The sequence below is a fragment of the Falco cherrug genome, chromosome 9, assembly GCF_023634085.1.
Source record: "Falco cherrug isolate bFalChe1 chromosome 9, bFalChe1.pri, whole genome shotgun sequence".
NCBI lineage: Eukaryota > Metazoa > Chordata > Aves > Falconiformes > Falconidae > Falco > Falco cherrug.
In genome coordinates this window covers 21047396-21067941 of record NC_073705.1, presented here as the reverse complement: position 1 = coordinate 21067941, position 20546 = coordinate 21047396, and the positions used below count along the sequence as shown (strand labels likewise).

The window sequence follows — 20546 nt, the reverse complement described above, 5'->3', positions numbered from 1 at the left end:
CTTCACCAAACTGAGCTGATGTCAGGAAATGGGCACAAAAGACCCAGCAGCACAGGAGCATTCCACATCCAAAGTCACCTGATGCAGAACAAGGGAGAGGTCTTAAAAATCATGTCGTTCTTTATCAACTCCCCCAGTAGTTCCCCTACATCCCCACTACATAACACTAAGAACAAAAGCCCTCCCAGCCCAGACAATCCCCTAAATATGTACATAATTCTCTTTAATATCCCATTTCTGATGTGTTGCTGCCTGGGAATTACCCAGTCTCTGGAAGTCCAATCTTATTCTGGGCTCCAGCACACTAATTCAAGAAATCCATGTCCACAGGTTTTGGAGTTCTCAGAGAAACCAACTACTAAAGTTGTTTTGCAGCTTAGCTAGAAACTATAATCTGAAATAAATGTTCCTATCTTTCTGGGAACTTTTCCAAGGATAAAGCAGACTATAAAAAGTAGATGCAAAGTTTGCACATTAGTGCATGGAGCTTCAAAGCTGCACAGTAAGTAGTTCAGGTTTGGGGTTTTTTCTTTTATCTCATCAGGTATACAGCTTCCCAAGACAGCAGTATAAAGGGGGATGGCAGCTCACACTGGTGTCCTTGTGTTAGTTCTATAGTAGCTACCATACATCTGATAGAAGCATAGCCTCAACAGGACAAAAATCACACTGGATTTAAGCTGTGCCTTAGTAGATTTAGGAGTCCCACAATCACTAGTGGAGCAACCAAACATAAAGCTGACTCATATGTGTCACATACACAGCAGTCCTAAAGACATGTTGCAGAGAAGACGGACACAGCACCCTTTTCACCTGGTCGAAATCCAGCACCAGAAAGCTAAGTCCACTTGCTAATGGGTTAGCAAATCCTAACTGCTTCTTTTTCTACTGTTCTAGATGCTTGGAATTTGGATACTTGCGCTATTTCTGCTCAGCATAGCAGAAGGTAAGCATATGGGGTTAGTCTTTATATAGCCTTTCTATGCTGCTATATTTTGTGAGACATCACTCTACACTATGGTGTCTTAAAACTTACTGATTGAGGTTACATAGTTCACTTTCCTATACAAGAATGGAAAGACCTGAGTGTATGTTGGTGTACTCTGCTTTAGTGATGGAAATAGAGGAAAAAGCTGGGGGCGGGGGGGCGGGCAGGGACAGAGGCAGTCTCATGAGGGTATAGCTTTATATTCAGAAGCCTCCACTTCTTGTATAGTATAAGACTTCTCATGTCATCAGCTGTTCAGCACAGTCTCCAGTTATTGCTGATTATTTGCAGTATCTTGGCTTGGTATTAGGAGCAACTCATCAGCTGTCTTTGCCTTAGGCAAGGCAACAGCTGGGGAAAGATTCCCAAGGTATGGTACAGGATACCCACAGAGGAACTGCAGCGAGTACTTTGTTGATGAGCAATAGGTGACTTCTTTCCTTGGGGTAAATAGCCTTTGAAGAGCTGAGAGAGGGCAACTGCTGGGCTTTGCTTTCTGTAAACCATAGAATTTTCAATAAACCAAGAGACCTCCAGAGAAGAGATGGTATGAGTTATGACTAGCCTACTTCACCATTTTTGCTCATTCACATATTATTGATCTCATCTGTGTGCTACAGGCAAAGAAGTTTGCTATGAAAGGCTTGGATGTTTCTCAGATGATATACCATGGTCTGGGACTACAGAAAGACCAGTCCATAAGTTACCTTGGGATCCAAAAAAGATAGACATTCACTTTCTCCTATACACAAGAAGAAATCCTAACAGCTTTCAAGTAAGAATGATTCTGGTTTAAATGTTAGTAAATCACATTCAAAAAGAATAAATGAGCACAGACTCCAGCTGCATTCCTGGAAAGTGCTAGAAATGGCCAAACCTCCACTTTACTCAGGAGACCACCTATTCCAGCTCCTTGGCAGGGTCTCTGGGGCATAATTCACATCCTTTTCCATCCCTCACAAAGCAGCACACCCTCATGTTTTCTGTAGGGCCATAGAAAGGTACTCAGAAACCGTGCCTTTTTAGAATCATTGGGCAATTTTTTTTCCACAGGTAAGATGAAAACACATTAAAAGTAAAGTCTGTGCTGTGCTAAGATGTGTTCAAAGCCTGCTTTGAATGGAGATACAGACCTTAAGCCGCTTGCAGATGAGTTTAATGTTGCATACATTTTGAATGCCTGTACAGATAAACATAATTCAGGTCTTTGCAATCCTGATACACTATTTACAGAAAGCAGGTTTAAATGTTTATAAATTTAATATCTGAAAACAGGAGATCTCTGCAGTTGATGCCTCAACAATTGACTACTCAAATTTTAACAAAAGTAGGATAACCAGATTTATCGTACATGGATTTATAGACAACGGAGAAGAAAACTGGCTGTCAGACATGTGCAAGGTAGGTACCACTGGGAAATCCTATCCCTGTGAAGTTCTTGGTTTGCATTTATAAACACATTCCTATAAACTGTTTGTTTTCTCTATTTCTAACTGATTTCTCTTATGGTATTTGTAGTGATAAGGAGGGTAAAAAAGAGGCCACATTTTTTAATCGTTAGCAACTTAAATACGTAGCTCTGTACCTTGAGGAAAAGCATGAGGTAAAATGCATAAATGCATTCATTTCTCTTTCGTGAAGCAAGTGACAACAGGATTTGGCTCAATAAGCATCCTTTTTCTTGGTAAAAACAATGCAAACCCTGGAGCAAGATACTGCTTAGGAACTAGGGCAATTCCAGAAACAGCTGTAGACTCAGAGCTATTGCATCATATTTCTCCAGACAAAAGACAGGTTTCCAGATGTGGGAAGTCCAGCACAAAGGTATGGGCTGCCACGTGAGTGTTGGAGGCTGAGGACAAGGGCTGACCGTTAACAGAAGCAATAAAGCTGTACAAACGTACATCCAGAAGGGACCTCAGTGGGATCATTTTGAACAAAGCTTTCAATCTAGGACTTGCTATGAACAGTGAATGAAGTAAAGCACTCTGCTTTATTGACTTTCGTGCTAATTCCCCAAGTTATTTCTTAATCCTCTCCCCAAACAAAGTTGCAATTCCAGCTTGCGGGCTTCTCAAATCCTATAAACATGCTTTTTATTGCAGCTGCAGCTAGTGAAAGCTACTAGTTATACAGCACAGAGTGAAGTACCAGTTGATGGCATATGACACTTTAATGATAAAGTTTTAGAGCTAGCTATTCACACAACTACAGTTTTGTTTAAAGTCTATATTCCTATTTTACTTATGAGAACACTGTGAGAAACAATATGAAAGTCCACTACAATGAAGGTATTTCACATTTATTGCACCCCCATTACCTCCTTCTCTTTGATACTAGGTCAAAAGAAGATAGATGTATTTGGCAGTGTCTCACTGAAAAAAAAAAAATCACTTTATGAAATTGAGGAATGATTGTTGGATTTGTTAGTTGATAATTTGTTTGAAGTATCAGAAGCAGACTGATGATTTTATAATTCTCAGTCTCCTATTTTCTACTCTTAAAAAATATTTTTTTATAGAACCTCACAATCAACAAGATAGCTCACTTTTTGCTTCAGCGAGTCCCTTAAATCCTTTTGATCAATTTCCACAAGGATGTAGAGGCATGAGATAATTCTTTAGATTCTTTCTCTTTTATGGTGGCCTATGCTTTATCACAATACTCCAAATATATTTCTTTTAACTTGATCTCAGTGAATCTTTTCAGTAAGGAGTGGAACAAATGGGATTGCGACTACACCACCCTGCGTATGTGTATCTGTTATATACTTTCCTTCCCATTAAGTAATAATCGTATCTGCACATTTATTTTTACCACCTATAACATAGCCACAGACACTTCTATTGCCTTTTTTGTCCTTTGCCAGTTGTAACGCATTTTGGATGCTTTATAGTGTCTGAACACAAGGCAAAGGAAAATAAATATACCAAAACTGTTAAAGCAAAATACATTTAGCTAAACAATCCAACTCGGAGGTAAAAAGCAAAAGCTTCAGATTCTGTGGCAGGCAATAAAGTATCTGTCTGTATATACGTATTCCCAAATAAAACCATAAATCTGAAATGAATATTCACTGACACCAGCAATTTATGCATCCTCTTACGAAAACACAGTTTCTTACAAATCTGTATCAGAAAAACGCTTGTTTTTTGTCATCAAAAATATAAGTTCTAACTGGATTTGAATTAAAGAAGTACTTTTAAATCACTTAAGTGAATCATTACATGGGTAGAGCTCTTATTTAATGTCGCATACAAAGTTTCATTGAAATTAAAAATTAGAATTATCAGTATTAATACTGTTTTCCCTTCTGCAAAAAGAGACCACTATGGGTATTTGAAATGACGGTGTGGCCATGACTACAGTACACAACCCTACTTCGGTACTGTGTCCCTATGAGCACTGTGTGAGCACACCTGTGAGTAGGTATGACCACATGTATACACTAAGGTTTTGGTTCTTAAAATGTTCTCATCCAAATTCATGCAACATACATAAGTTGAGCTGTAATAAGTAACAAGAATCAATTCCACTTTGTATTTACTGTGAAGCTCTTTGGTTTTTACTTTTGTTTTACAAAACAGAGGATGCTTACTGTGGAAGATGTGAACTGCATTTGCATAAACTGGAAAAGAGGGGCAAGATGTCAGTACACCCAGGCATCGAACAACGTCCGTGTTGTGGGTGCTGAAATAGCTTATTTTATAAATGTTCTCATGGTAAGAATCTTTGTGGTTATAAAGCTATAGTTATAATGCTGATTTGAAAGAAGATTCAGGAAATCTCATGAATGTGAATGTAACCAGGAGAAAACTTTCTTCTACTCAGTGATTATTTTAGAAGTTGTGCGGTAAATAGACTTTTTTTTTTTTTTTTTTTTTAAGTTAGAGAACTATATCATAACAGCAGGATTAGCCAGCCTAGGGATATGAAGTTCTATGAGCCATCCCCACAGTACAGCTGAACAGGTATTCCCTAGGTGTTAACAGATGTAAAGTGTTGTGTAGCATTAAATATGCAGAGATAACGGACACAGCAAACTGCCTTTTCACAGGGACAAAACCTACCAAAGGGCTCTTCAGAATGCCAGAAAACCAGCTGGCAGCAGCTGAAGGACAGCTGCTCTCTCTTGGTCAGCAACAGCACCTGGGGACAAGTAGGATGCACCCAGCCGCCTCAGGGGAAAGCCCCTGTGCACACCACCTAAATCTGCAGAGGGTACCACACGCCCCCTTCCTCAGCCAGCCCACATGGGAAGCGATGCTTGGTTCAAAGCCTTCTTTTAACCCAAGTGCTTTCAACACACATTTCCCATGAAAGAACTATAAATTACTTCATTGGGCAGTACCAGTGTAGAAGTCTAGGACTGCTCCGACCCATGCCTCTCCCTGTCTGCACTGCAGCCACTGAAGCACAGTCCAAAAGGCTGAAGGTCTCTCTCCTCTCACACCCTCCAGCCGCATGTGGTGCCTGACCTGCCAGGTGTAACTGAGAGCTCCTGCCTGGCTGAATCCTACAAGCCAGATGAGCATCCCATGAAACTTAATGGGGCCAGGATAGAAAACGGATACAAATCCTCTCAGGACACTATTGACAGACCTGTCTAGAGTTCTAACAGCCTTCAAATGAGGGCAGCACCTTTGAAAAAAATCTATGTATTGGACACAGGTACCTAAACTGGCAAACAGATCCTACAAATCCTATAGAAGTTCCCCAGTCTGTAGTCAAAAGCAGATTTTCAGCCCCTTTTTACTCTTCCCTGTTGCCGATGAAAACAGATGTAGTAACTTTTCATATTGGTGCTTTCTCAGGAAAAATATGGATACTCTCCAGCCGACGTTCACATAATTGGCCACAGCCTTGGAGCACACGTGGCAGGTGAGGCTGGCAGGAGGCAGCCAGGGATTGGCAGAATAACCGGTAAGTCAGTGACTTCAGTCACAGCTTATACTAAAGACACCACTGCTTAACAAAATGTTGTGTTCACTTTCTTTTACAATCATATCTGACTGTGACTTAGCCTCTTCTCACAGTACACCAAGGAGCACAGCCCTGGTAAGCATGGGAAAACCATCAGCATGGTGGTTATTTTTCTTGCATATGTTTACACAGCAAAGGAAAAGCTCTATACAGATAACAGATGCAACACATCAGTTGACTTGCTGTTAAACATTAATGGCTGTGGCATCTCTACAGGGCTCGCTTTCTGGTGCTTTACCTAGTGGTGTCACTGCCCAGACCAGTGCCAGTTTGGAGCAGGACAGGAGTGATGCTGTAATGTAACAGCATTCCACTGTTGCTGCTAAAAACGTACTCATAATAACTAATGTACAAGTTTTATCGAAGCTTTAGCTGCGATTGTTATTTTTCATAATGATTTGTCCAATACTAATATAATAAAACAGACCAGCAGGACAATCCCTGCCTGCCTTGTCCTAGCAGCTTTTCTCCTGCCATTTTCACCTTTCATTAATCTGGCCTGTTATGTAGCAGCACATCTGATGCGCAGCATCACCCACTGTTTGCAGGTCCTTCCAAAGCATGCTAGAAGCAGCACAACAGTAAGCAGTTAGCTATTTCATATTGTAGCTTTGCTAACAAATATCGTTTTCCAGCAAAGGATGGATTAAACCTGACATTTCAGAAGTAGTAGGCTAACCTTCCTGATGTGTCACCTATTATCACTTTCCTTTGCTATGTCTACATAAACTTCTCACCTAGTAGTGTACAGTAATAGTAATTAATTTTTTTTTTTCCAGTGAAATTTCTAAAGTTTCATTTCTTCACTTAATTGTTGATATGCTAAAACTCCTTGGCAGGAAAAACTGAATCAAATAGGATTATACCATCTGCCCAAATTCAAGTAGACTTATTAAGAAACTGCATTTATACCTAAAGAGACAGAGAGATTTCAGTTTAATCCCCCCCATTTTGTTTTCTGAAGGGGATCACAGGCATTATGTTCATACAACTTGTATTAGTTTGAGCTACATGAGCCCTCTCTTACTTCTCAGATAATGTCAGAGCTGACTGAGCAGCGAGCATCCCCCCATTATCACTATATTCCTAAGTAATTGCCTGTCCCTTTTAAGTGTTCCCACAGTTCTGAGTTTAGATATTTTTAAGGAATATGATGTTGTTCTCTTAATTTTTGGTCAGCTGATTCAGTTTCCACCCCCCCAGTACCAAATTGCTCTGCTGTCTTTCCCTGTTGCAAGTTGCACACTCTGTGCTCTGAGAAAGCAAGGAAGCCTCTCGTTACTGCTGAGCCAGGTTTTCCTGCTCAATTCTTTCAGAGAAGGCATTTTTGGTTCTGGTTTGTTTTATAGCTGTCCACATTTCTCTGACTACTCAGACTCTGGACATCCTCCAGTGGTCCCATAAATAGTGTCTGTGTCTTGCAAGATATAACAGATCAAGCCTCTGTGACTATTGGCCAGAAGCATTTTCACCTTCCTTTTGATCCAAGAGCTTCTTTTCATGATTCAGCATCCTTTGGCTTGTAATCTGCTCTCTACCCACACTAGCTGAGAGCAAATGACTATTGAAGGAACCATTTTGCAACACGGATGACTTAAGTGATGAAAACACGTATGGCCAAGAGGCAAAGCAGAGCTCCCCGGAAGCACAAGCTGCCTCTGCCTGCAGCAGGACCATCAGTGCAACACAGCCACAGCACAGCCATCTGCCACATCCCTGCACTGTTCTTCAAGGGAGAGCCCTCACCTTTCTTAAATTCTTTAACTGACTCCTTAAAAAAGCAAGTGGCAATCAAATAGGCATATTTATTGCAATAAGAAGTAGTTTCTAAAAAAGATATTCTAGAGACCCCACAAAGCAGAGCTGCCATATCAGGTGTTCTAAAACCTCCAATACTCTCCCAGAAAGCAAAACTGAAAACCAGTATTATCAGCTAAACTTGTGACCAAACCACTCCTTTCTCAAAATATGGGTAACTCACCCTGCAGTCTGAATTCTTCAGCAATTTTTTAACATGTTTTTAAAGCTATGGGCTTGATCACCTTATTCATTATGCAGTCAGTGCCAAGGGCAGCGCGCATTTAGCAGAGTGACCTTTCATACACAAAAGACAATTTTGGATATTATTAATGCACTCCTTTTCATTTGTTACATTTCCTCAGGGATTTCAGGCTTGGTGAACCTTGGACTAATAGTCTACAAAATTCAGTTTAAAAGCAGAACCAAATCTGCTGCCCAGGGACAACAAGAGATGCAAGCATAAGGCAGTAGAAATTGTGCAATTCACAAGACTTTATGAGCTCCTGAAATTGGTGCAGTAAATTAGGAAGGAAATAAACTCCATTTTCTGATCATCACTTCAAAACTAAATGTTTTTTCCAAAATCTGACTGGAGTCAGAAGTAGGCAGGCTGGTTTCAACACCTCCAAGCACATGGAGTGCTATCAGCATCAATTCCTGCTTAAGTGCTCTCAAACAAGGTACCTAGAAACCATGCAGGTAGATCAGTTGTATAGGATACAGACACAGCAACCTTAACTTGAGCAATATTATTAAAGTGAAATTCAATTAAAAAAAAATTATTTCCAAGTGTTGGGATTCAATATTGATTTAAATCAGTAAAATTTAATAGGCTTCACACAGGTCACACTTTCTCCTTCCTGAGAGAAAAGTCGCTTTGGTAAAAGAGAATGCACATCACCATTTTATTAATACCTATATTACTTAGATACAAGGACCTGTAGGCAGCTACGTGTGTGATATTAATTATACACAGTCATAATGTTATGTAAAATGATACATCTGTATCTCTTTAGCTATATGTAACACTAGTTTTTTCCTTCAGGACTAGACCCTGCTCAACCTTATTTTCAAGGCACTTCAACTGAAGTCAGACTGGATAAATCTGATGCAGAGTTTGTTGATGTTATCCACACAGATTCAGCTCCCACAATCCCCTACTTAGGTGGGTATTTAGCTCTGGTGTATTAATACAGAATGATTTACACCCTATGGCATCAAGACCCAGTTGTGCTGCATCATAGCCGCAGAACAAACACACCATACTGGTCACTAACAGCCCATATCCTAACATACCAAGCATAAACAAGCTTCAAGCCAGCAGCTATAGGTGTGAGACATTATTACTTTAAAACATACTTACCCCTGCTTTAAATGCTTCAGGTTTTGGCATGAGCCCAGCTATAGGACATCTTGACTTTTATCCAAACGGAGGAAAGCAAATGCCAGGGTGTGGGAAGAACCCTGTTTCACAGATTGTAGATCTTGACGGCATCTGGGAAGGTAAGTATGCTGATAACATTACTAATTCAGGGGAAGGTCACCCCTCACAATGTAACAACTTAATTTTTTCTTAATGCAGGTGTTTTGCATTAGCTTTTGTTGTGTCCACCAGCAATGGCAGCTGCAGAGTGCAGTGACACTGTTAATGTGCTCAAAAAGCACCATTTTCCAGATAAACAAGACAAAGGCTTTACCTCTGGAAAATATGCCTCCTCTAAAGTATCTAATAGCACAAACAAAAGTTACTGAAACGCTGCCAAAAATTTTGAAGGGCCTGTAACAACACATTTACTTTTGTTTCTATTTAGGTGACCAGCAGCACTACTGGGTGGAGTAGGGCAACGATGCTCACAGCTACTTCTGTTAGGGTATCTGCAGCTGCAATTCTTCTGACATAATTAAAAAATATTAAATTAATTGTTCTTAACTATTCCAATCTGAGTTGCACTAAAGCAATATCATTGTGTTTATTTTTAGTCAGCTAAAAAAAGATTGGCACATAGCTGCTCAAATATGCTCTTTGTTGTTTTACGTGGTTCTAAAAAAAGCTCTTAAGGAAATTTCTTTATGTCTTTATAAAGTTAAACTGCACATAACATTAAAAATAAAAACAAATCAAGATTTCTGCTGTGGAGATATTTCAGTATACTATCTGAGCTCTTTCTTACATTATTGAAAACACCTTGAATTCTGAGAATCCATGAGCTTATTTGTGATAACTAGCTTTTTTCTCCAGGTTTTATTCAATGCAGCTAGAGGCATTACTTTTGTGTGTGTGTGTGTGTGTGTACACTTGTTATCGATAATGGGGAATTAAAGCACAAAGAAATAACTGTGTTCTATATGATGATCTTTTTAACCTAAAGTCAGGAAAATAAAGTCAACACAAAGGAAAATAATATATTCATTATTTTAATTTTAAGAATCTCCCTTCCTTAAGCACTCCCCAAATAACAATAATTTTGTTTTGAAGTCCTCAGCTGGAGCAAATCAGCATTGCCCTAGGAAGTTGAATACTTTTCATTCGGTTTTCTTTTGTTATGGTAATGTAACCGTTGCCTACAAAAGACCTGCTTCACACAGTTCTCATTTCTATTGTGAAACTCGGTCAGATTGCTTGAATAAGTGTTTGTGAGGGGAGGGCAGGGGCTGGGCTGCACAGTCAGTCTCACAGTCACAAAGCATTTCAAGTTTACATTTTATACCTGTTGAGTCAGTGACATTCCTTAGGGCATCAATTCATTACAAAAACAAGCTTCAAAACTTTTTTTTTTGACAATCCAAATTTATTTTTTTCTTTTTGATACTCCAAGAATTGTGAGGAAGCTTTTGAGAAGGAATTATGCCTCCCCATCACACAGCAAGGCTTATGCCAGTATCTTTCCTCAAACAGCAACAGAATGGAACAACTAAACTGGGAATATATTTTCACAGGAACTCGGGACTTTGTGGCTTGCAATCATTTGCGGAGTTATAAGTATTACTCTGACAGTATTATCTACCCTGATGGATTTCTAGGCTATTCTTGTGCTTCATATGATGTTTTTCAAACCGTAAGTATTCCTCAGAGCCTCAGGATGGACCATATCCAAAACAGTGGCTCTTACCTTTACATCTGAAATTCAATGTATTTATGCTAGCTTGTACCCACCAAGTGTATCTGTAAGACAAGTGTCAGACATCCTAAAGTATTATAGCTCGTGCAGCTGATATGGGTCAGCGTAGGAAAAGGCAACAACAAAACAGGGACATCCCTGGCTCTGTGCTGATGTGACAGCTCTGAGGTACGACTGGAGCTATCCCAGGCCTGCTCTGTTCAATCGAACAGAGTTACAAGTAAGGAGGAAAGCCTGTCCCTGTAATCACCAAATTTATTTCTCAAACAGCAAGGAGTAGAATCCCATGCTGTAGTAGGTGAGCTTTCAAACACAGCTGAAATGTCTTCTTTTCAAAAGAACAAGAAGTAAAATAACATGTGATGACTTGATGTCAGTCCGTGATCAAAGTACTTTGGTGACTTAAGATGGCCTCAGGGACAGGTTTATGGACCAAGGTCAGGAAGCCCTTCCCTGTCCCAGACCAGGAGATAGGGAACTACAGCCTAAGAGTAGCAGGGAGCTAACGGGCTCATATCATATCATGCAGGCAGCCCAGACAGAGGTATAAACTTACACAGTGCTTAGATTTACACATTCTGAGCAGCTGATAGACATCACACTTCTCATATTGGTTCAGTGAGCTTTGTTGTCAAGATAAAGCCTTTCTTAACCCACCCTGAAGGTATAAGGAGACATCATTCTTTCTCATCAGTTGCTGTGGAGGACACCTCCTCCTCCCTGCTCTAGTTCAAGACTACTCAAGGATGTCACTGATGCAGCTGGATTGAGCTAAATGGCATGAGAAAAAACACAGAGCCCTCAACAATTAGAGCCTTTGAGAAAGTGGTCTAGCTTATATGATCTTTCCCAAGTCACAGAAAGAGTTACTTGAACTTTGTTGTTGCTGTGGTACAAGGTCAGTTAGGTGGGTATGCTAAAATAAGTCCCATGACTAATTTTTTTTTCCTTGGGTGGATAATTTTATTAATAGATATATTTGTTTTCACTAGGAAACGTGTTTCCCATGCCCGCGAGGGGGATGCCCAAACATGGGTCACTATGCAGATAAATTCAAAGGGAAATATAAAAATGATTTTGTGAAATTCTACCTGAATACTGGAGAGGCCAAGGATTTTGCTCGTGAGTTTCTATTGTTACCTACTCCTTGTAAACAAGCCTTTTTATTTTCCTGTTTTACAATTCATTTTAACAGATAAATAGCAGTCCAATGGCTTTTCAGTCTTTCATGCCTTTTCCTCTTTTGCTCAAATTCTAGTGCCCAGTTTTGGGCCTTCCAGCACAAGAAAGATGTTGACAAACTAGAGTCTAGTGGAGATCACAGATGTTTAGTGGACAGCACTATAAGGCGCAGGGAGGACAGGCAACGCACAGAAGTTGCGGCAAAGGAATTTCTTATTAAATAGTATGAAAATTACTGTCACAGTGACAGTGGTTAAATGCAGGGAGAAGCTGGGAAATCTCCATCTTTGGAGATGTCCAAAACTCAGTTTGACAAAGGACAAGAACATGCCAGTCACAGCTGGGCTTGCTTTGAGAAGTGGATGGACCAGATGACTTCCTTTACAACCTAAGTTGTCCTAAATGTCATCTCTCACAAGACTGTTCTTCCTTCGCCTTTGTAAAGAAGAATCAGAGGAAGAAAAGCTGCTTTTGTTAAGTGAATGCTAAAAGAAAGTTCCCAGCCACAAAAACTTTTTCTTGAGCTTCAGAATTTTTTTTACATTCCTTCTACACTATTTATATTCTGGTATGTATCGGTATTTATTCCTAACACCTCCTTCTTTCCAACTTCACTATATATGAAAATCTTCATGGTCAAAATGCTGAGGTCCATATTGTTTACCTTGTTATGGACTAGCTGTCTGCATTTTTTTCGTCCCAGAAAGTAATGCAGATATCAACCTATTTCTCATGTTGATCTCATCAGGACATAAAGACAGATCTGACTCACTGCCGCTTTGTATTTGTTTTGCATGGTTATAACGCAAGGAAGAACAACTAGCATCAAGCTTCATGTGTGACAGCGCTATGTTTGAGCCCAGACAGCCTATAATGTGGCCTTGAGCTGAAAGTGAAGGGCAGTGATAATTTTGTTTTGCTTTCAACTACAGTTGTACAGACCAAAAAAAAGCCAACACTTCGTATTTTGGAGACTTTCTCCCTGGGTACAATCTAACTTACTGTGTTTCTTCTCTGTAGTTTGGAGGTACAAAGTAACTGTGACACTCTCTGGAAAGAGTAAAGTAAAAGGGTATGTAAACATTGCCCTGTATGGAAGCAATGGGAACACAAGGCAGCATCAGATTGTCAAGTAAGTTAAAAATTCAATAGAAAATAAACTTCTCTAGAATGTTTAATTCATATTTTCAATTAACATTTCTGTTTAAATTGGTCGTCTTTTAGAGATCAAATTCTACCCCTGATGTAAACACAGCAACAATTCACTCACTCTGGGTTTACATTTGAAGGGAGAAGGCTAGAATACAGGATTTTAAAGTGTTAGAATTTGGTATCACTTGTTTGGGGGCCCACTAAGGTCTTGCCATACCTATGCTAGCAGAGTTCTCATCTTTTTGTCTTTCATAGGGTTGTAAAATGTTGCTGCCACAGCTGGCTACAACTAAAGCTATCTCATGATTTACTATATAAAAATCTACCTTTTGCAGCTCATAACTTTGCCTGCTTACATTGAAGCTGCTTGCTTGCCTCGTGTGGTTTTGTTTCTTTGCATTTTTCTTGGTTGTTTCAACTAGAATAGCTGAAACTATGAAAACTAGGGAGGAAAGCATTTTGATGTAGGTTTGAGGGGGGTCATTTTTTGGTTTTGTTTTTTGTTGATTGACAGCTATGTGGATTCCACTTTTCCAAGGAGGACTTCACACCTTCATGCTTGACAGCAGGGGTTTGCTGTGAGCTGATTCCAGTTTGCAGGCATCCATGCACTTTCCTGAGTTGAGTCTGCCAGCGCTGAATGCACTGCAGCACTCCTGAGCTGCCGTTTGCAGGGCTTGTGTCAATTCAGATGCTGGAAGTGAACTCTTTTCCCCCACAGCAAGTTTTGCTCTAACCTACCAGTCACAAGTACGGATCCAGCAAAGAAACAAGGTGGCAAAGGGATTTTGTCCTGTGTCTCATTACTTCCACTACCATAAGCCTTTTAATACAGGGAAGAGTAAAATCATCCTCTGAAGGCTAATGAGTGAGAAAGTGCAAAGCTAGGGGAAGGAGTAAAAATCCTGTCTCTCTCATGAAGCTTGTTAAAACTGTAGGAGTTTCTTCTGGGTGGTTCTGCTGGGTCCTCTGCTTCTCCCCACCCCCCTTCTGTATCTCACAGGTCACACCTACAACAACAGTTGTGCAGTGATAAAGGCTGCACATATTCAAATGTCTCTTGAATTCATACAGCAGGGTAAATAAGAAAGAAGCTTTTCACCTTCAGAGCATGGGGGTGGGAGGGGACAAAGGAGAAGCTCAGAGAAGCATTGGCTCATATTCAGTGAGATGTAGCAGCTGAAGCCATTACCAGTCTCAAACTGCTGCCATTTAGAGCTTGCTATGTTGCCGAGACATGAAATAAGTAGCCAGATTCTAAACTGTGGTTACCCAAGAGCAGATGCACAATTGACTCATCCAATTGACTTGCAATGGTGCTGCAAGTGTGGGAATCTCTGCTAGGGGGCCAGGCTGAGCAGCTGGTGGATAATCCTTTTGGCCACCTCAAACAAATCCAACATCTGTATCATAAATTAATTAACATTAAATGAAAATCTCAGTTATGTGCAAAACACCCTGCCTACATAAGCAACAAGGAGCAAGATCTACCTTCTCCACAGTGATTGTCCTGTAACTGGGTCTTCATTGCGAAGTATGACTGCAGCATATGAGGCCTACCTGCCTTTGCTTCTTCTGACAAACACTGATTTGGGATGAATTAAGTTGGAAAACTGGCAATAATGTATCTCTGTTATAAGCTAACTACTGTCTCTCTGCTAGCTTTCTACTCACTTGCTACCACAGGCAATTGGTTGACAGGACTGGTAATTAGTATTAAACTCTCGCATGCCTCACATCCTTAAAATGTTATTTTTCACAGGGGAACCCTCAAACCAGACAACACCTACACAAGCTTCATTGATGCAGAAGTTAAAGTTGGAACAGTTACAACAGTTAAATTTCTTTGGAACAACAACCGGTTAAATCCAACTTTTCCTAAGTTAGGGGCTGCAACTATTACAGTACAATCTGGAGAAACTGGAAAAGAGTAAGTATATCCATTGTAAAATTCTCGAAAGTTACTTGGAAAGATAGGTGACAATATTATACATAGCATGAAAACATTTTCACAAGAAAAGCTATTTAAACCATTAAAAGAAAAAAATCTCTCAAGAAAACCATTTCCTTCCTTTCAAGAAACTGTTCATCCATAGTTCAATTCGCTACTACTTCAACACTTTACCTTAAATAACTTCAAAGAAAGACTTTAAATATCTCCAGGCTTCAGAAAAAAGACTTCCTGTACAGCCCTTTGGGTAAGAAAAAGCAGTACCGGCTTGGATTATCAGCCTCATTCTTGCTAAGCTCCTACTGTCCATGAGAACTGGTTATCTGTAAAGGAATGAAGGCAGTGGGTTGGTTATTATTGATAACATGCAGCTGTGGCAATTTTGTCTCCCCTCCAGGCAGCCTCAAAAAGTACCTTTCCAACACTTTGCCATGTCTGAATGCTGAAAACCTTTTTCACTGCAACAGGCAAATCATACTTTTTACACCACACTAGCAGAATTCTTATTGCCATTTTGTCATATTTTACACCTCTTTTTTTCAAATATATCCATAAGCATTGCAAATATAGAATTTGTCCCGCTGTCCACATTTAATTGTTCTAGTAAGTCTAAGACTAATCTCCATGTTGTTAACAATGTAATTGCAATTTTATCACCCCTCGAGGCAGCCTCAAAAAGAAATTTTCCAGCATTTTGCCATGTCTGAATACTGGAGACATTTTTCAGCGTAACTAGCACATCATTTACTTTGCATCATCCTAGCAAAGTTCTTATTACCTTCTTGTTATACTTTACACTTCTTTTTTCAAATATAAGCATTGTTAAAGTGGAATTTTCTTCTTCTGTACCCATATCAGTAAGTCCCCATCTATGTAGGGTACCAAAAGTTGCAATTTGAGTTAAAATGGACAACAAATATTACAATACACCCACATCGATTAGCTGCAACGGCTCACCTCTCACGGTGTCTGTTATGGGTGGCAGCTTATCCCGCTCGTCTCAGCAACATTGGCACCAGTTGTCAGAGTCCGACTCAGTCTGCCTCACACAGGGCACCGATTGTTGTGGCACAAACAAACTAGTAGGCTGCAACAAGGCTTTACCATTGGTCAGATTCTACTATCTGTGCTGTATCTCCCACCTCCAGAGATCAGGCCATACTGCTCCTCCTCCATCCAACCCCCTCTCCCACCATCCTCAGGGCTATTTAACCATTTAGCAGGAACAAGCTACAGCTGCACATCATCCAGGTCAATCAACGCACTGCCGCTGAGGCAAGGCCACAGCTGCACATTATCAATGCTGATCAACCCACTGCCTTCACTGCTCTACAGTTACCTGATTCTGAGCTTGCGTTAGGATGTCTGATTTGCTGTCAGCTGGAATCGGCGGAAGTTTTTCCATTGATCTTAATGGTCCCTGGGATCATGACTGTACAAAAGAGGACGGTGATAATAAGCCTACCCTTCCAATGAGCAAGACTAGTACAAGGAAGATGAGCTTAAAAGGCTATATATAAAGTTGGGGGAAAGAGGCTAAAACTTATTTCTCTAGGCTTTGTGGAATATGGCTTGGATGTTCAGAAGTATGATCTACCGATCCAGTTTTCTTAATTTTCTTGGACTTTTTAAAACAAACTCCTTCATTTGCTTGATGGGTTATTTTATGCTCCCATGACTAGGTATCTAGAAGAGGAGGTACAGTATATGTTTTAGACCTATATACAAATATATAGTTAAGATGTCGTCACTTAAAAGAGAACTTGGGAGATGGAAACAGTTACAAGCAAAGCAAAAATGATTACAGCCCAGCAGCATTACCTTTAAGCAGAGGTCCTAAGTCAAGTTGTAGTTCCTATTCACCAAAATACATTGCAGATGCATATTCCTGTAGATAAGTACTCACTCTTCTATTGACTCATGGCCTTTTCACAAGTAGTTGTGATCATCTACATAGTGATAGTAGTACAAAATCTGGGGCGGGGGGGGAAGAAACTGTAAAGTTAAAGGCAGGCAGACAGTGAACCAGAATGAATACAGCCCATCTATGCTTTCCCCAGCAGTAATATTTCAAACTTAGGAGCTCAAAGTATGTTCTGTTCAGTTATGTCAAATGACAAAGGTTGACTTATAATCGAACAAATCCACTTGTATAATCTCAACCAATGTTGAGAACTCAAGGAGCTTGTACTTTTCTTCAGGTTCCGTTTCTGTGGTTCCGAGACAGTGAGGGAGGATGTTCTGCAAACTCTTACTGCTTGCTAACAGCACATATGGATGCCCAAAACCTTGCTGCCAATAAAAGCTAGTCATGTGTAAAACACTGGAGTCTGCAGCTGTAATACAGGTGATGTGTGTTGGGGATTTTCTGCTGGTTTGGGAGGTGGGGGTTAAGTCTGCAGATACCCTCTCCATAGACAGAATTTTTGGAGTAGCTTTGGGAGTGAATGAGCCAAAACCTGTTGAAAAATTCCTCTGATTTCAACCTGTTTCAAAATTATTTCAGACAAGAGGAGGAAAGGGGACAGGTAACAGAATCTGGATAGCGGCTCCTAGGCAGTACTATGAGAAAGCAGACCTGCTTGTGAGTAGGAGAGGAGAGGATTAATGAAGCTGATGTTCTTAATCAAACTGAAGGCTAAGCTCAGAATTAGCGTGAGATAAAGATGAAACAGAGATAAGAGGGTGACTGGTTACAAAATGGGGACAGAAGGTTAATTTTAATTACTGGTGAGAGATGGAACAACGAATGTGATGGAGAACTGGTAACACGTCCTGATGTGTTAACGCCAAACTCAGCTTCTACCATATGATCTAGATGGAATTAATTTGAGAAAAAAAACCTGGATAGTAAATTTCAAATGTTAATGACATTTCACTAAAATGCTTATAAGCGGAATGATGACCAACGTGTCCTGAAATCCCATGTGGTGGCCCTCAGCCTTGAACAAAACTGCCAGATGATGTGGTCAGAAAAGGCAATGCAAAGAGGGAGTTGCTTCTTTCCCTGATTTTTGATAAAACACATTCAGCTGAAGGGAGGGTAGTTCACAAATTCATTTCTGTCCCTATGTGATCCTGTCTCAGCTCCCCCAGCCTGCCGCTGGAGAAGCAGCCTGCTTCTCCTCTGCTGCCAGAGGAACCCCATTCTCACTGAAAAAAACATGGAACTGCTGGGGCCGGGAGATTTACCTCTTTTGGGACCTTTTGTCTTCAGCAGTTTCTCTTGAGGTTCTCCAGACTGGGGCACTCTGCTCTCTCTGCCTCTCTGGGTGACCTTTCCTCCCCAGAATGCCTTGTCCTGAAGGACATCAACCCCCTAGCAAGGCTTTAGATTCCCTTTGCAGTGGTGGAGGTTGAAACCAATTTATTCTGTGTTGGAGCACTACTCTCCTAATACAGAAGCAGTTTGATTAGTTCAGTGCATTCTGCCAGCTCTCACAGGGTGATGGGAGGGAGTGGGGACTGTAAAGAGTAGAGAAAGAACCATCAGTACCGAAGACTGGCAACCTGTGGGCATGCTCAGAGCTGGAATAAGTTCAAGTGAAAACCAAACTGTTCCTTTGTTTAACCCAACTGAAGAGAATATCCCTCAGCAATTTCTTTTAGTCAGAGATGTGCAAGGCTAGCTTTTAAGTTCACAAACCTAAATCGCACTTGTGCTTCTTGCCCAGATTAAAAGGCACTACCCAACCGTGCTGCTCCAGGAGCACAGTATGAACCAAATTTTGATCTTGAGAATCACTGTTTTCTGAGTCCCTGAAACCTTGCCCTAGGGAAGCTAATAGGGAGTAAATATTTGAATTAGTAAAGGAGACACCTCTTGCTATGCTGTCATAGATGTGTGGGGCATTAAAATGCTAAGCCAATTTCTTGTCCAACTTCTCTCAAGAGGGAAAACCAGATGTTTTTCACCCTGGTGGTATTACTTGTATCCTGCCCTCATTACATTGCTTCCCTCCCTGTGCAGCTCCTCATGGCGGCAGCAAGCGCACCACCGAGTTTTCCTTGTGTTTCTTCCCAGGCTGTGCTGTGCTGTGCATGAGGGGTATAAGCTAACGCCTGTTTTGGCTCCAGTTTTTCCAACCTGTGGTCAGCCTTATAGTGGTAGAACAAGAGAGTAAGGCTTAAGTTCAAGGATGTGAATTGTTTGATCTGCATCAGGCTGCGGTAAGCCCAGTTTAGGGTTGCTCCTGCAAAGCCTTTCTTGGCTTGCCGCATCTGCACGGCCACAGCTCTGCAGGAGGCAGAGAATCTGGCCACAGGACTCTACATGCTTGCACACTTCATTGGTGTTATCCAGTCCAAGGGGGAACACATATCCCCTCTCCAGGGAGATAAACAATTACAGGTTGACTCAGAGGACACATAGCCACAGACACAGGAGCTGGCGCCTGATGCTGGTTTTCCATGTACCCTGCGTCCCTTTGACATCGCCTGCTTCCTTCTGCCTTGACTATTTGTCTCTTCTAGAATTTGGCTTCCTGATCTCAGTACCTCCTGCTGAGGAAATCTCAACAGGGTTATTAACTTCCTAACACTGCAGAAGAGTTTCTCCTTTGTCTTTTGTTCCTTTACCTTAGTATAAGCAGATTCTTGCCTACACAATTGTTTTGACAGTCATGATATTCTCTGCATTATCCTTTGCCATAGCCACTTCAGCAGCCCATGTAATTTTAACAAACACCTAACAGAATCAAGATGTTAAAGTTGACAATAGCATAATAAAAAAATCTCCTTTTAATAATGAACTGGAGCTGCCGTCATCTTGTTTTAGCAGAGTAAAACCTCTTCCCCCCCCCGAACACTTTACAAAGCTATTACATAAAATGCAATGTTAAATGAACAACAAATTACTTTTCCTTTAGCTAGCTTTTAATGCTAATGGTGCTATTTATTCCTGACCTTTTGAAATATTAGATTTTTTAGATGACAACATAAAAAGAATTCTTGTTTGAAAACGCAAGCGACTTTAAACCACATGTTATTACTTGTAAGTATAGCATGCACAAGCATCATTCATTTCAGCGTCCCATTTATGGCTAATTGGTATATATTTCAGTTGACATATATTGTTCTCCTGCAAACGTGTCAAATTCCTTAACGATGTCAGTGACAAAAGCATAGTGCTTGAGATATATAAATTACGCTCTTTACCATATAATCATTCTTATCTATTGGGAATGCTATTTGTGACAAATCATGTTCAAAAATACATGCTAAATCGATTATTTTTTAAAAAACTTTAATATCATACCATTCATGGCTAGTCTTTGATTGAATCTTTAAATGTAGAAATGTTTTGATTTTTATGTGCATCATTTTGTAGCTTTTGAAAAGCTCACTTTATTTATTAAAGGAAGAGTAGCAC

The 20546-nt window shown here is 40.4% G+C and overlaps 1 protein-coding gene across 1 annotated transcript; it reads left to right on the top strand.

Annotated features, from left to right (window-relative positions):
• The first annotated feature begins 897 nt into the window (after positions 1 to 897).
• LOC102060268 (pancreatic triacylglycerol lipase) lies at positions 898 to 17498 on the top strand. The gene is made up of 12 exons (XM_005443867.3): positions 898 to 946; positions 1609 to 1763; positions 2264 to 2389; positions 4576 to 4710; positions 5803 to 5911; positions 8817 to 8936; positions 9155 to 9274; positions 10709 to 10827; positions 11883 to 12012; positions 13093 to 13204; positions 14987 to 15154; positions 17377 to 17498. The coding sequence occupies exons 1-12, from the start codon at positions 898 to 900 to the stop codon at positions 17438 to 17440; spliced, it is 1407 nt and encodes a 468-aa protein (XP_005443924.1). The 3' UTR covers positions 17441 to 17498.
• Positions 17499 to 20546: the final 3048 nt, after the last annotated feature.